The sequence below is a fragment of the Leptodactylus fuscus genome, chromosome 7 (genome assembly GCF_031893055.1).
Source record: "Leptodactylus fuscus isolate aLepFus1 chromosome 7, aLepFus1.hap2, whole genome shotgun sequence".
In the NCBI taxonomy this organism is placed as follows: domain Eukaryota; kingdom Metazoa; phylum Chordata; class Amphibia; order Anura; family Leptodactylidae; genus Leptodactylus; species Leptodactylus fuscus.
The window spans coordinates 1,550,672-1,565,485 of record NC_134271.1 but is presented as its reverse complement, the minus strand read 5'-3'; the positions used below and the strand labels follow the sequence as shown (position 1 = coordinate 1,565,485).

Below are 14,814 nucleotides of genomic sequence, written 5' to 3'. Positions count from 1 at the left end.
CGGTCAACTATACAGCGCACTTTGCACAAATAGAAGCTGTATGGGAGAGTGATGAGAAAGAAGCCGTTTCTGCACGTACGCCACAAATAGAGTTGCCTGAGGTATGAAAAAGCACATTTGGACAAGCCAGCTTCATTTTGGAAACAAAAATTGAGTTGTTTGGTTATAAAAAAAGGCGTTATGCATAGCGTCCAAAAAGAAACAGCATTCCAAGAAAAACACATGCTACCCACTGTAAAATTTGGTGGAGGTTCCATCATGCTTTGGGGCTGTGTGGCCAATGCCGGCATCGGGAATCTTGTTAAAGTTGAGAGTCGCATGGATTCCACTCAGTATCAGCAGATTCTTGAGAATAATGTTCAAGAATCAGTGACGAAGTTGAAGTTACGCCGGGGATGGATATTTCAGCAAGACAATGATCCAAAACACCGCTCCAAATCCTCAGGCATTCATGCAGAGGAACAATTACAATGTTCTGGAATGGCCATCCCAGTCCCCAGACCTGAATATCATTGAACATCTGTGGGATGATTGGAAGCGGGCTGTCCATGCTCGGCCACCATCTAACTTAACTGAACTTGTATTGTTTGTCCAAAATACCTTCATCCAGGATCCAGGAACTGATTAAAAGCTACAGGAAGCGACTAGAGGCAAAAGGAGGATCTACTAAATATTAATGTCACTTTTCTGTTGAGGTGCCCATACTTTTGCACCGGTCAAATTTTGGTTTAATGCATATTGCACATTTTCTGTTAGTACAATAAACCTCATTTCAATCCTGAAATATTACTGTGTCCATCAGTTATTAGATGTATCAAACTGAAATGGCTGCTGCAAACACCAAAATATTTAGAACTAAAAATGATTAAGATTAATAGGGGTGCCCAAACTTTTTCATAGGACTGTATCTATCTATCTATCTATCTATCTATCTATCTATCTATCTATCTATCTCCTATCTATCTATCTATCTATCTATCTATCTCCTATCTATCTATCTATCTATCTATCTATCTATCTATCTCCTATCTATCTATCTATCTATCTATCTATCTATCTCCTATCTATCTATCTATCTATCTATCTATCTATCTATCTATCTATCTCCTATCTATCTATCTATCTATCTCCTATCTATCTATCTATCTATCTATCTATCTATCTATCTATCTATCTCCTATCTATCTATCTATCTATCTATCTCCTATCTATCTATCTCCTATCTATCTATCTATCTATCTATCTATCTATCTATCTATCTATCTATCTCCTATCTATCTATCTTCTATCTATCTATCTATCTATCTATCTATCTCTCTATCTATCTATCTATCTATCTATCTATCTATCTATCTCCTATCTATCTATCTATCTATCTATCTATCTATCTATCTATCTCCTATCTATCTATCTTCTATCTATCTATCTATCTATCTATTTATCTCCTATCTATCTATCTCCTATCTATCTATCTATCTATCTATCTATCTATCTATCTCTCTCCTATCTATCTATCTATCTATCTATCTATCTCCTATCTATCTATCATCTATCTATCATCTATCTATCTATCTATCTATCTCCTATCTATCATCTATCTATCTATCTATCTATCTATCTATCTATCTCTCTCCTATCTCCTATCTATCTATCTATCTATCTATCTATCTATCTATCTATCTCCTATCTATCTATCTCTCTATCTATCTCCTATCTATCTATCTATCTATCTATCTCCTATCTATCTATCTATCTATCTATCTATCTATCTCTCTCCTATCTATCTATCTATCTATCTATCTATCTATCTATCTATCTATCTATCTATCTATCTATCTGTTCCGTCTGACAACCTTCTGTTCCCATTATATCCTGTAGTCAGTTACTGTATATAGTATATCCCTACGTTCTATTGCAGTATACGGGACATGTAGATATCTTTATAGATCTTTTCTTCCATTTAATCTTTAGGTTTATTTGGTTCCAGTCCTCGGCGGTCCCGGCACTGCCCCCTTGTGTGTGGCCCCGTCCTATAGATTGAAGTTCTTAGTTGCCACATTGGCCCCTGGTTGTGTCTGTGTTTCCAGCCGGGCCACATACAAGTTAATTGAACTGATCTGTAATAAGATAAGATAATCCTGTAATAGTCGCACAGTGCGGATACTCAGTATGTTCCAGCAGCCTAGTAATACAGATACAGGATAATACACAGTAATATATTACAGGACACACAGACTGAGGAGAGAAGATATACGAGGAGGCCATAGCAGCTAAGGAGAAAGAAGGCAGACTTCAGGAGCACTTAGCTCTGTGTGCGGAGTGTCTGCGCTCGGCCTGGTGTAGATTATACAGCCTGACCGCGGGGGGGGCTCCGATTCCTCCTTCTCACACTTGGGGTGCAGCAGTCGGTCACTGACAGGACTGCCCGGTGCCATAAGTGACGTCTGCTTCACCCCATTGTGAGAAGGAGCTGTCGGAGCTCCCCCCGCCGCGGTCAGGCTGTATAATCTACAGACACTCCGCACACAGAACTAAGTGAGGAGGATTATGGCGTCTTCCTTCTTTCTCTCTAATACCAAGTAAAGTCACTGGACAAGAACGGCGCCGGCGAGAAACACGAAGAGCAAAATATAGAGAGAGGAGAAACCCGACATTCACATGGATGGGACTGAAGTGCTAGGCCGGGCCCCGCTGTATAATCTGTGGTGGGGCCCTGTCTGCCATGGGGGTATTGTATGTGACACAAGGAGCTTTGGGGCCCCCTCAGTGACGGCTACCGCTGCACTCCTTATGGCCACGACCAAGCAAACCTTTGGCTTGAAACCCCCCTACGGTATAGCGCCCCCATTCTTGGCCTCCACACAGTATAACGGGAGTGTCAGCCTGCCGCCGATCACACGCTGCTCGGCCACTAATCACACGCGCAGTCTCCGCCACTAATCACACGCTGCTCGGCCACTAATCACACGCTGCTCGGCCACTAATCACACGCTGCTCCGCCACTAAACACACGCTGCTCGGCCACTAATCACACGCGCAGTCTCCGCCACTAATCACACGCTGCTCGGCCACTAATCACACGCGCAGTCTCTGCCACTAATCATACGCTGCTCGGCCACTAATCACACGCTGCTCGGCCACTAATCACACGCTGCTCGGCCACTAATCACACGCTGCTCGGCCACTATTCACACGCTGCTCGGCCACTAATCACACGCTGCTCCGCCACTAATCACACGCTGCTCGGCCACTAATCACACGCTGCTCGGCCACTAAACACACGCTGCTCGGCCACTAATCACACGCGCAGTCTCCGCCACTAATCACACGCTGCTCGGCCACTAATCACACGCGCAGTCTCCGCCACTAATCATACGCTGCTCGGCCACTAATCACACGCTGCTCGGCCACTAATCACACGCTGCTCGGCCACTAATCACACGCTGCTCCGCCACTAATCACACGCTGCTCGGCCACTAATCACACGCTGCTCCGCCACTAATCACACGCTGCTCGGCCACTAATCACACGCTGCTCGGCCACTAATCACACGCTGCTCGGCCACTAATCACACGCTGCTCGGCCACTAATCACACGCTGCTCGGCCACTAATCACACGCTGCTCGGCCACTAATCACACGCTGCTCCACCACTAATCACACGCTGCTCGGCCACTAATCACACGCTGCTCGGCCACTAATCACACGCTGCTCGGCCACTAATCACACGCTGCTCGGCCACTAATCACACGCTGCTCGGCCACTAATCACACGCGCAGTCTCCGCCACTAATCACACGCTGCTCGGCCACTAATCACACGCTGCTCGGCCACTAATCACACGCTGCTCGGCCACTAATCACACGCGCAGTCTCCGCCACTAATCACACGCTGCTCGGCCACTAATCACACGCGCAGTCTCCGCCACTAATCACACGCTGCTCGGCCACTAATCACACGCGCAGTCTCCGCCACTAATCACACGCTGCTCGGCCACTAATCACACGCTGCTCGGCCACTAATCACACGCTGCTCGGCCACTAATCACACGCTGCTCGGCCACTAATCACACGCTGCTCCGCCACTAAACACACGCTGCTCGGCCACTAATCACACGCGCAGTCTCCGCCACTAATCACACGCTGCTCGGCCACTAATCACACGCGCAGTCTCCGCCACTAATCATACGCTGCTCGGCCACTAATCACACGCTGCTCGGCCACTAATCACACGCTGCTCGGCCACTAATCACACGCTGCTCGGCCACTAATCACACGCTGCTCGGCCACTAATCACACGCTGCTCGGCCACTAATCACACGCTGCTCGGCCACTAATCACACGCTGCTCGGCCACTAATCACACGCTGCTCGGCCACTAATCACACGCTGCTCGGCCACTAATCACACGCTGCTCGGCCACTAATCACACGCTGCTCGGCCACTAATCACACGCTGCTCGGCCACTAATCACACGCTGCTCGGCCACTAATCACACGCTGCTCCGCCACTAAACACACGCTGCTCGGCCACTAATCACACGCGCAGTCTCCGCCACTAATCACACGCTGCTCGGCCACTAATCACACGCGCAGTCTCCGCCACTAATCATACGCTGCTCGGCCACTAATCACACGCTGCTCGGCCACTAATCACACGCTGCTCCGCCACTAATCACACGCTGCTCGGCCACTAATCACACGCTGCTCGGCCACTAATCACACGCTGCTCGGCCACTAATCACACGCTGCTCGGCCACTAATCACACGCTGCTCGGCCACTAATCACACGCTGCTCGGCCACTAATCACACGCTGCTCGGCCACTAATCACACGCTGCTCCGCCACTAATCACACGCTGCTCGGCCACTAATCACGCTGCTCGGCCACTAATCACACGCTGCTCGGCCACTAATCACACGCTGCTCGGCCACTAATCACACGCTGCTCGGCCACTAATCACACGCTGCTCCGCCACTAATCACACGCTGCTCGGCCACTAATCACACGCTGCTCGGCCACTAATCACACGCTGCTCGGCCACTAATCACACGCTGCTCGGCCACTAATCACACGCTGCTCGGCCACTAATCACACGCTGCTCGGCCACTAATCACACGCTGCTCGGCCACTAATCACACGCTGCTCGGCCACTAATCACACGCTGCTCCGCCACTAATCACACGCTGCTCGGCCACTAATCACACGCTGCTCGGCCACTAATCACACGCTGCTCGGCCACTAATCACACGCTGCTCGGCCACTAATCACACGCGCAGTCTCCGCCACTAATCACACGCTGCTCGGCCACTAATCACACGCTGCTCGGCCACTAATCACACGCTGCTCGGCCACTAATCACACGCGCAGTCTCCGCCACTAATCACACGCTGCTCGGCCACTAATCACACGCTGCTCGGCCACTAATCACACGCTGCTCGGCCACTAATCACACGCTGCTCGGCCACTAATCACACGCTGCTCGGCCACTAATCACACGCTGCTCGGCCACTAATCACACGCTGCTCGGCCACTAATCACACGCGCAGTCTCCGCAGCAAGACCAGAAAAATAACAACTGTCCCCCAATAAAATACAAAGGAAAAAAAATAATCAAAAACCGGGGGCGGAGTCATTATAATGGTCTCTAAGAAGAACTGCGGTAGTTGTCCATAGCAACCAGCCACAGCCCATAGCAACCAATCACAGCCCATAGCAACCAATCACAGTGCATAGCAACCAGTAACAAGCTTTCATTTTGTATATTGCTATGGGCTGTGGCTGGTTGCTATGCACTGTGATTGGTTGCTATGCACTGTGACTGGTTGCTATGGGCTGTGGCTGGTTGCTATGGGCTGTGGCTGGTTGCTATGGGCTGTGGCTGGTTGCTATGGGCTGTGACTGGTTGCTATGGGCTGTGGTTGGTTGCTATGCGCTGTGATTGGTTGCTATGGGCTGTGACTGGTTGCTATGGGCTGTGACTGGTTGTTATGGGCTGTGGCTGGTTGCTATGGGCTGTGATTGGTTGCTATGGGCTGTGATTGGTTGCTATGGGCTGTGACTGGTTGTTATGGGCTGTGATTGGTTGCTATGGGCTGTGGCTGGTTGCTATGGGCTGTGACTGGTTGCTATGGGCTGTGGCTGGTTGCTATGGGCTGTGGCTGGTTGCTATGGGCTGTGACTGGTTGCTATGGGCTGTGAGTGGTTGCTATGGGCTGTGATTGGTTGCTATGGGCTGTGAGTGGTTGCTATGCACTGTGATTGGTTGCTATGGGCTGTGAGTGGTTGCTATGGGCTGTGAGTGGTTGCTATGGGCTGTGATTGGTTGCTATGGGCTGTGATTGGTTGCTATGGGCTGTGGCTGGTTGCTATGGGCTGTGATTGGTTGCTATGGGCTGTGACTGGTTGCTATGGGCTGTGATTGGTTGCTATGGGCTGTGAGTGGTTGCTATGGGCTGTGACTGGTTGCTATGGGCTGTGGCTGGTTGCTATGGGCTGTGACTGGTTGCTATGGGCTGTGGCTGGTTGCTATGGGCTGTGAGTGGTTGCTATGGGCTGTGGCTGGTTGCTATGGGCTGTGGCTGGTTGCTATGGGCTGTGGCTGGTTGCTATGGGCTGTGAGTGGTTGCTATGGGCTGTGACTGGTTGCTATGCGCTGTGATTGGTTGCTATGGGCTGTGGCTGGTTGCTATGGGCTGTGGCTGGTTGCTATGGGCTGTGACTGGTTGCTATGGGCTGTGACTGGTTGCTATGGGCTGTGACTGGTTGCTATGGGCTGTGGCTGGTTGCTATGGGCTGTGACTGGTTGCTATGGGCTGTGACTGGTTGCTATGGGCTGTGACTGGTTGCTATGGGCTGTGATTGGTTGCTATGGGCTGTGGCTGGTTGCTATGGGCTGTGACTGGTTGCTATGGGCTGTGATTGGTTGCTATGGGCTGTGACTGGTTGCTATGGGCTGTGATTGGTTGCTATGGGCTGTGACTGGTTGCTATGGGCTGTGATTGGTTGCTATGGGCTGTGGCTGGTTGCTATGGGCTGTGACTGGTTGCTATGGGCTGTGATTGGTTGCTATGGGCTGTGACTGGTTGCTATGGGCTGTGATTGGTTGCTATGGGCTGTGACTGGTTGCTATGGGCTGTGATTGGTTGCTATGGGCTGTGACTGGTTGCTATGGGCTGTGACTGGTTGCTATGCTCTGTGATTGGTTGCTATGCACTGTGACTGGTTGCTATGGGCTGTGACTGGTTGCTATGGGCTGTGGCTGGTTGCTATGGGCTGTGGCTGGTTGCTATGGGCTGTGACTGGTTGCTATGGGCTGTGACTGGTTGCTATGGGCTGTGACTGGTTGCTATGGGCTGTGACTGGTTGCTATGGGCTGTGACTGGTTGCTATGCTCTGTGATTGGTTGCTATGCTCTGTGATTGGTTGCTATGCGCTGTGACTGGTTGCTATGGGCTGTGGCTGGTTGCTATGGGCTGTGACTGGTTGCTATGGGCTGTGACTGGTTGCTATGCGCTGTGACTGGTTGCTATGGGCTGTGATTGGTTGCTATGGGCTGTGACTGGTTGCTATGGGCTGTGGCTGGTTGCTATGGGCTGTGACTGGTTGCTATGGGCTGTGATTGGTTGCTATGGGCTGTGACTGGTTGCTATGGGCTGTGGCTGGTTGCTATGGGCTGTGATTGGTTGCTATGGGCTGTGACTGGTTGCTATGGGCTGTGAGTGGTTGTTATGGGCTGTGATTGGTTGCTATGTGCTGTGGCTGGTTGCTATGGGCTGTGACTGGTTGCTATGGGCTGTGACTGGTTGCTATGGGCTGTGAGTGGTTGCTATGCGCTGTGACTGGTTGCTATGGGCTGTGAGTGGTTGCTATGTGCTGTGACTGGTTGCTATGGGCTGGTTGCTATGGGCTGTGAGTGGTTGTTATGGGCTGTGACTGGTTGCTATGTGCTGTGACTGGTTGCTATGGGCTGGTTGCTATGGGCTGGTTGCTATGGGCTTCCTGACCTTGTTAGTCCCATAATGTCGGCCTTGCCCGGTGTTTCCCCCGATGCCCGGCCCTGGATTCCCCGCCTCCTTGTATATATATATATATATATCTGGGGGTTTCGGCCATGTTGGCCCCGCCTCCTTGTATATATATATATATCTGGGGGTTTCGGCCATGTTGGCCCCGCCTCCTTGTATATATATATATATCTGGGGGTTTCGGCCATGTTGGCCCCGCCTCCTTGTATATATATATATATATATATCTGGGGGTTTCGGCCATGTTGGCCCCGCCTCCTTGTATATATATATATATCTGGGGGTTTCGGCCATGTTGGCCCCGCCTCCTTGTATATATATATATATCTGGGGGTTTCGGCCATGTTGGCCCCGCCTCCTTGTATATATATATATATATCTGGGGGTTTCGGCCATGTTGGCCCCGCCTCCTTGTATATATATATATATCTGGGGGTTTCGGCCATGTTGGCCCCGCCTCCTTGTATATATATATATCTGCGCTGTATCTTCTATCGGATCCATCTTATCAGTCAGAGGTCAGTCCGTCCCGTCTGTCATGTCCGGGTGGTTCATTGGCCACAATCACATGAGGGCCCATCTCAGGGCCGCACTGTCCGTATCCCCCCCCCCCGTACGTGTCTATAGACTATATATATAAGGTATACGCCGCCACCGCAGCAGCACATGAGGTAATAAATCTCGCCATCTCCTCCCAGTCTTCCTCAGCGACCGAGAGGCCATGTCCGTCCTGAAACGTTCTCGGAGAGCGAATACATTATTTGAGGAGATGAAGCAAGGAAACATGGAGCGGGAGTGTCTGGAGGAGATCTGCAGCTACGAGGAGGCCCGCGAGATCAAGGAGTCCACGGACGCCACGGTGAGATGACCGCCATACCACGCCACGGAACTATGGCAGCGCAGGCCGCGGGCAAATACAGTCCAATAGTTCTTGTGTGCTTTTCCCAGCGTAGCGGCTGCAGGTAGTTGTGTCTCAGCAGCTTCCTCCTCCTCTTCCTCCTCCTCCTCCTCTTCCTCCTCTTCCTCCTCCTCCACTTCCTCCTCCTCCTCAACTTCCTCCTCCTTCTCCACTACCTCCTCCTCCTCTTCCCCTCTCCTCCACTTCCTCCTCTTCTTCTTCCTCCTCCACTTCCTCCTCTTCTTCTTCCTCCTCCTCCTCTTCCCCTCTCCTCCACTACCTCCTTCTCCTCTTCCCCTCTCCTCCACCACTTCCTCCTCCTCCACCTCTTCTTCCTCCTCCCCTTTCTCCTCCTCTTCCTCCTCCCCTTCCTCCTCTCCTCCACTTCCTCCTCCTCCTCCACTTCCTCCTCCTTCTCCTCTTCCTCCTCCTCCTCAACTTCCTCTTCCTCCTCCACTTCCTCCTCCTCCACTTCTTCCTCCTCCTCTTCCTCCTCCTCTTCTTCCTCCTCCACCTCCTCCTCTCTCCTCTTCCTCCTCCACTTCCTCCTCCTCCTCCTCTCTCCTCTTCCTCCTCCTCCTCCACTTCCTCCTCCTCTTCTTCCTCCTCCACTTCCTCCTCCTCCTCCTCTTCCTCCTCCTCTCTCCTCTTCCTCCTCCTCTCTCCTCTTCCTCCTCCACTTCCTCCTCCTCTTCTTCCTCCTCCTCTCTCCTCTTCTTCCTCCTCCTCTCTCCTCTTCCTCCTCCTCTCTCCTCTTCCTCCTCCACTTCCTCCTCCTCTTCTTCCTCCTCCTCCACTTCCTTCTCCTCTTCCTCCTCCTCCTCCCCCTCCTCTCCATAGACTTCTAGCTAACAAGTAACTGATAAGAGGAGAAGGAGGCCAATTTCCTTAATAAGATCTGTCACAAGGTTTCTTTTCTTCTCCTGGACGTTTCCTTCATGATGAGCTTTTATATTCGGAGGACACTTTAAGGCTGAGGTCCATCTTGTGGAAACGCAGAAGGTTTTTTGCAGATTTTGCTGCAGTTTTTTGAGCCAAAGTCAGAAGTGATTGGGAAGGAATGGAAATAGAAATAACAGACTCTGGGGATGTTCACATGGAGCTTTTTGGTAGTGGATTTTGACGCAGAATCCAACTCAAAATCTGCCGTCAAAAACATCTCCCATTGACTTCAGTGGAGCTGCGCGCTTCTTTTTTCCGCTGGCTTGCCACAGATTCCACGGCTGAATCCGCTGCGGTGTGCGCGGCCCGAGACGCTCCAGTGTAGGCCCATACATTCGCATCTACCTAGGAGCGGGAGGCCGTGACAGATTGCCAATGCTGCATCGCCATTCGTTGCGGCGAGGAATGTTCACACGGCGGAGAACAGTTTTGCGACCTTTGCCTCCATGTGAACAAACCCTTAGATGTTTCTAAGACTGTTCAATCGTCTCCTGACTTGGGCTCAAAAAAACCAAAACCAATTCTGCGTCACGTTTCTGCCACCTGGAACCTCGGCCTGAGGAGTTTTCTCCTTGTTTGAGCTTCTTCTGGTTCTCTGCTTGGAACGTTGTAGCAGAAGATTCAGTGAAGTCCTGGCCGTACGTGTGAAGCCTGTGAGCTGCTGTACAATATGGCGGCCATGCTGCACCACCGCGGCCATGCTGTACAATATGGCGGCCATGCTGCACCACCGCGGCCATGCTGTACAATATGGCGGCCATGCTGCACCACCGCAGCCATGCTGCACCACCGCGGCCATGCTGTACAATATGGCGGCCATGCTGCACCACCGCGGCCATGCTGTACAATATGGCGGCCATGCTGCACCACCGCGGCCCTGCTGTACAATATGGTGGCCATGCTGCACCACCGCGGCCCTGCTGTACAATATGGCGGCCATGCTGCACCACCGCGGCCCTGCTGTACAATATGGCGGCCATGCTGCACCACCGCAGCCATGCTGTACAATATGGCGGCCATGCTGCACCACCGCGGCCATGCTGTACAATATGGCGGCCATGCTGCACCACCGCGGCCCTGCTGTACAATATGGCGGCCATGCTGCACCACCGCGGCCCTGCTGTACAATATGGCGGCCATGCTGCACCACCGCGGCCCTGCTGTACAATATGGTGGCCATGGCGCACCACCGCAGCCATGCTGTACAATATGGCAGCCATGCTGCACCACCGCAGCCATGCTGCACCACCGCGGCCATGCTGTACAATATGGCGGCCATGCTGCACCACCGCGGCCATGCTGTACAATATGGCGGCCATGCTGCACCACCGCAGCCATGCTGCACCACCGCGGCCATGCTGTACAATATGGCGGCCATGCTGCACCACCGCAGCCATGCTGTACAATATGGCGGCCATGCTGCACCACCGCGGCCATGCTGTACAATATGGCGGCCATGCTGCACCACCGCGGCCATGCTGTACAATATGGCGGCCATGCTGCACCACCGCAGCCATGCTGCACCACCGCGACCATGCTGTACAATATGGCGGCCATGCTGCACCACCGCGGCCATGCTGTACAATATGGCGGCCATGCTGCACCACCGCAGCCCTGCTGTACAATATGGCGGCCATGCTGCACCACCGCAGCCATGCTGTACAATATGGCGGCCATGCTGCACCACCGCGGCCCTGCTGTACAATATGGCGGCCATGCTGCACCACCGCGGCCATGCTGTACAATATGGCGGCCATGCTGCACCACCGCAGCCATGCTGTACAATATGGCGGCCATACTGCACCACCGCAGCCCTGCTGTACAATATGGCGGCCATGCTGCACCACCGCGGCCCTGCTGTACAATATGGCGGCCATACTGCACCACCGCGGCCATGCTGTACAATATGGCGGCCATACTGCACCACCGCAGCCCTGCTGTACAATATGGCGGCCATACTGCACCACCGCAGCCATGCTGTACAATATGGTGGCCATGCTGCACCACCGCGGCCCTGCTGTACAATATGGCGGCCATACTGCACCACCGCGGCCATGCTGTACAATATGGCGGCCATGCTGCACCACCGTGGCCATGCTGTACAATATGGTGGCCATGCTGCACCACCGCGGCCATGCTGTACAATATGGCGGCCATGCTGCACCACCGCGGCCATGCTGTACAATATGGCGGCCCTGCCTAGAGATTTCCTGCATCTTACTATTACACGGAGGAAGGAGTTTGTCATTGTCAGACTTTCAGGTCTAGTGGGTGGAGCCATGCTGGTTATTCTCTGTGGCCATTGTGGCTAGTTATACCAATATGGCGGCACGTGACTATTTTATGTCATTGGCCCCCAGCTTAGACTTTGTCACTGGTAATGGGGACCTGACACTATCGTCTGTCTAAGGCCTCGCTATCTTTAACCCTATGACGACACTTTGAGGTGGCGCTGGACCTGCAACCCACTGATGGGCAGAGATGGGTATACGGGACCCCCAACCCGACATCATATTCTGTGAGGCAGGACATGCTAATGGGGGGGGGGACAGCTCTTGTGACAGCCGTGTCTGTACACATGTATATACCGTATCTCTGACAGCCGTGTCTGTACACATGTATATACCGTATCTCTGACAGCCGTGTCTGTACACATGTATATACCGTATCTCTGACAGCTGTGTCTGTACACATGTATATACCGTATCTCTGACACCCATGTCTGTACACATGTATATACCGTATCTCTGACAGCTGTGTCTGTACACATGTATATACCGTATCTCTGACAGCCATGTCTGTACACATGTATATACCGTATCTCTGACAGCTGTGTCTGTACACATGTATATACCGTATCTCTGACACCCATGTCTGTACACATGTATATACCGTATCTCTGACACCCATGTCTGTACACATGTATATACCGTATCTCTGACAGCTGTGTCTGTACACATGTATATACCGTATCTCTGACAGCCATGTCTGTACACATGTATATACCGTATCTCTGACAGCTGTGTCTGTACACATGTATATACCGTATCTCTGACAGCTGTGTCTGTACACATGTATATACCGTATCTCTGACACCCATGTCTGTACACATGTATATACCGTATCTCTGACAGCCGTGTCTGTACACATGTATATACCGTATCTCTGACACCCATGTCTATACACATGTATATACCGTATCTCTGACAGCCGTGTCTGTACACATGTATATACCGTATCTCTGACACCCATGTCTGTACACATGTATATACCGTATCTCTGACAGCTGTGTCTGTACACATGTATATACCGTATCTCTGACACCCATGTCTGTACACATGTATATACCGTATCTCTGACAGCCGTGTCTGTACACATGTATATACCGTATCTCTGACAGCCGTGTCTGTACACATGTATATACCGTATCTCTGACAGCCATGTCTGTACACATGTATATACCGTATCTCTGACAGCCATGTCTGTACACATGTATATACCGTATCTCTGACAGCCGTGTCTGTACACATGTATATACCGTATCTCTGACAGCCATGTCTGTACACATGTATATACCGTATCTCTGACAGCCATGTCTGTACACATGTATATACCGTATCTCTGACAGCCGTGTCTTCTATATTACAGGACATTTTCTGGCGCCGCTACCAATGTGAGTAATGTCCGCCATCTCTCTGCACTTATGTCTGTGTTTACTGATTGCCTCACAGGTCACGGGGTCTGGTATGAAGCAATGTAGGGGAGTACATGGCGTGTGTGACGGGTACAGCACGTTCTGTAGTGTTCATAGGGGGTCAGTCCATGTGACACTCGTGTCCCCCATAACAATCAGATTCTTCCTAATTCTTACCCTTCCCATATAGATAAGACGTAGGCCTGTGTCTATAGTCACCTCCTTAGAATATTGTAATACATACGCCCGCCCCAAGTCCAGGGAGACGCAGAGACGTAAACTCAGCCAAGGAATCCACAGAAAGGAGGGAAGACGTGTTATTTAGTGATGTCGCCTATTACTCCCATTGTGTGATATTATTCTCCTCCACAGCCTGTCATCCCGAAAAGAAGCCGCCAAGACAATCCCTGGACCTGTGCCTGGCAGGTGAGACATCGGCAGCTCCTCCATTACTGATGGGGTATACGAGTACATTAGTAGTGATAGGGAAGAGTGGTCATCAGGGCCGGATTTACCAATAGGCCAACTAGGCTTCAGCCCAGGGCCTCAAGATCAAGAGGGGCCGACGTTCACATTGTCAGCAACATTATACTTAAACGGGTTTTATTAAGGATTTTCAATAAAAATACAACACAAATAAACAAAGATAAATCGAGCATCAATAAAAAAGGCACATATACCAGTAGGCGAGAAGGCCAAAGGAGACCTCTCACCACAATGATCAAAACTAGCTCAACGAGGAGACGAAAAGGGAATAAGGAAGAGACGGGACGAACAAACAAACACAGGGCAAAGACGGTGAGACCACAAACAGAACTAGAACAGGAAAAGGAGGAAAAGGAAGGTAAGAAAGAAAAAGAGGGAGGAAAGTAGACGGCCATGTCACACTCAGGTGAAGGCAGTAGAAAAAGCAGAGGACTCCTGGAACAGAATCCAGGGGCGCCATCGCAGTTCAAACTTGGAATAGGCGGGAGAATCCTCCGCTACCAGGGTCTCCATCCTCTGTATAAGCAGAAACTCCTGGAGGAACTCAAGCATGGAGGGTGGGGTGGAGCTGCGCCAGTGTCTCGGAATAACAGCCATGGCGGCCGTAAGGAAATGTCTCAGGAGGTCCTCCTTAATTGCCGACAGCTTGCCAGGGATGACTGACAGAAGCGCCAGCTGAGGAGAAACAGTCACAGAGCGCCCACTGACCGTGGAATACAATGAGAACACCGCATCCCAGAAAGGCCGCAGAACGTCACAATCCCACCAAATG

General features: G+C 51.4%; 1 protein-coding gene across 1 annotated transcript in view; it reads left to right on the top strand.

Moving 5' to 3' along the window:
- The window catches only part of F2 (coagulation factor II, thrombin), a 39,023-nt gene that overhangs the window by 3,435 nt on the left and 20,774 nt on the right, over positions 1-14,814 (top strand). Inside the window, exons 2-4 of the mRNA XM_075280766.1 lie at positions 8,721-8,881; positions 13,511-13,535; positions 13,929-13,982. Of these exons, the coding sequence (XP_075136867.1) occupies positions 8,721-8,881; positions 13,511-13,535; positions 13,929-13,982 (240 nt within the window). The remainder of the gene's footprint in view (positions 1-8,720; positions 8,882-13,510; positions 13,536-13,928; positions 13,983-14,814) is intronic.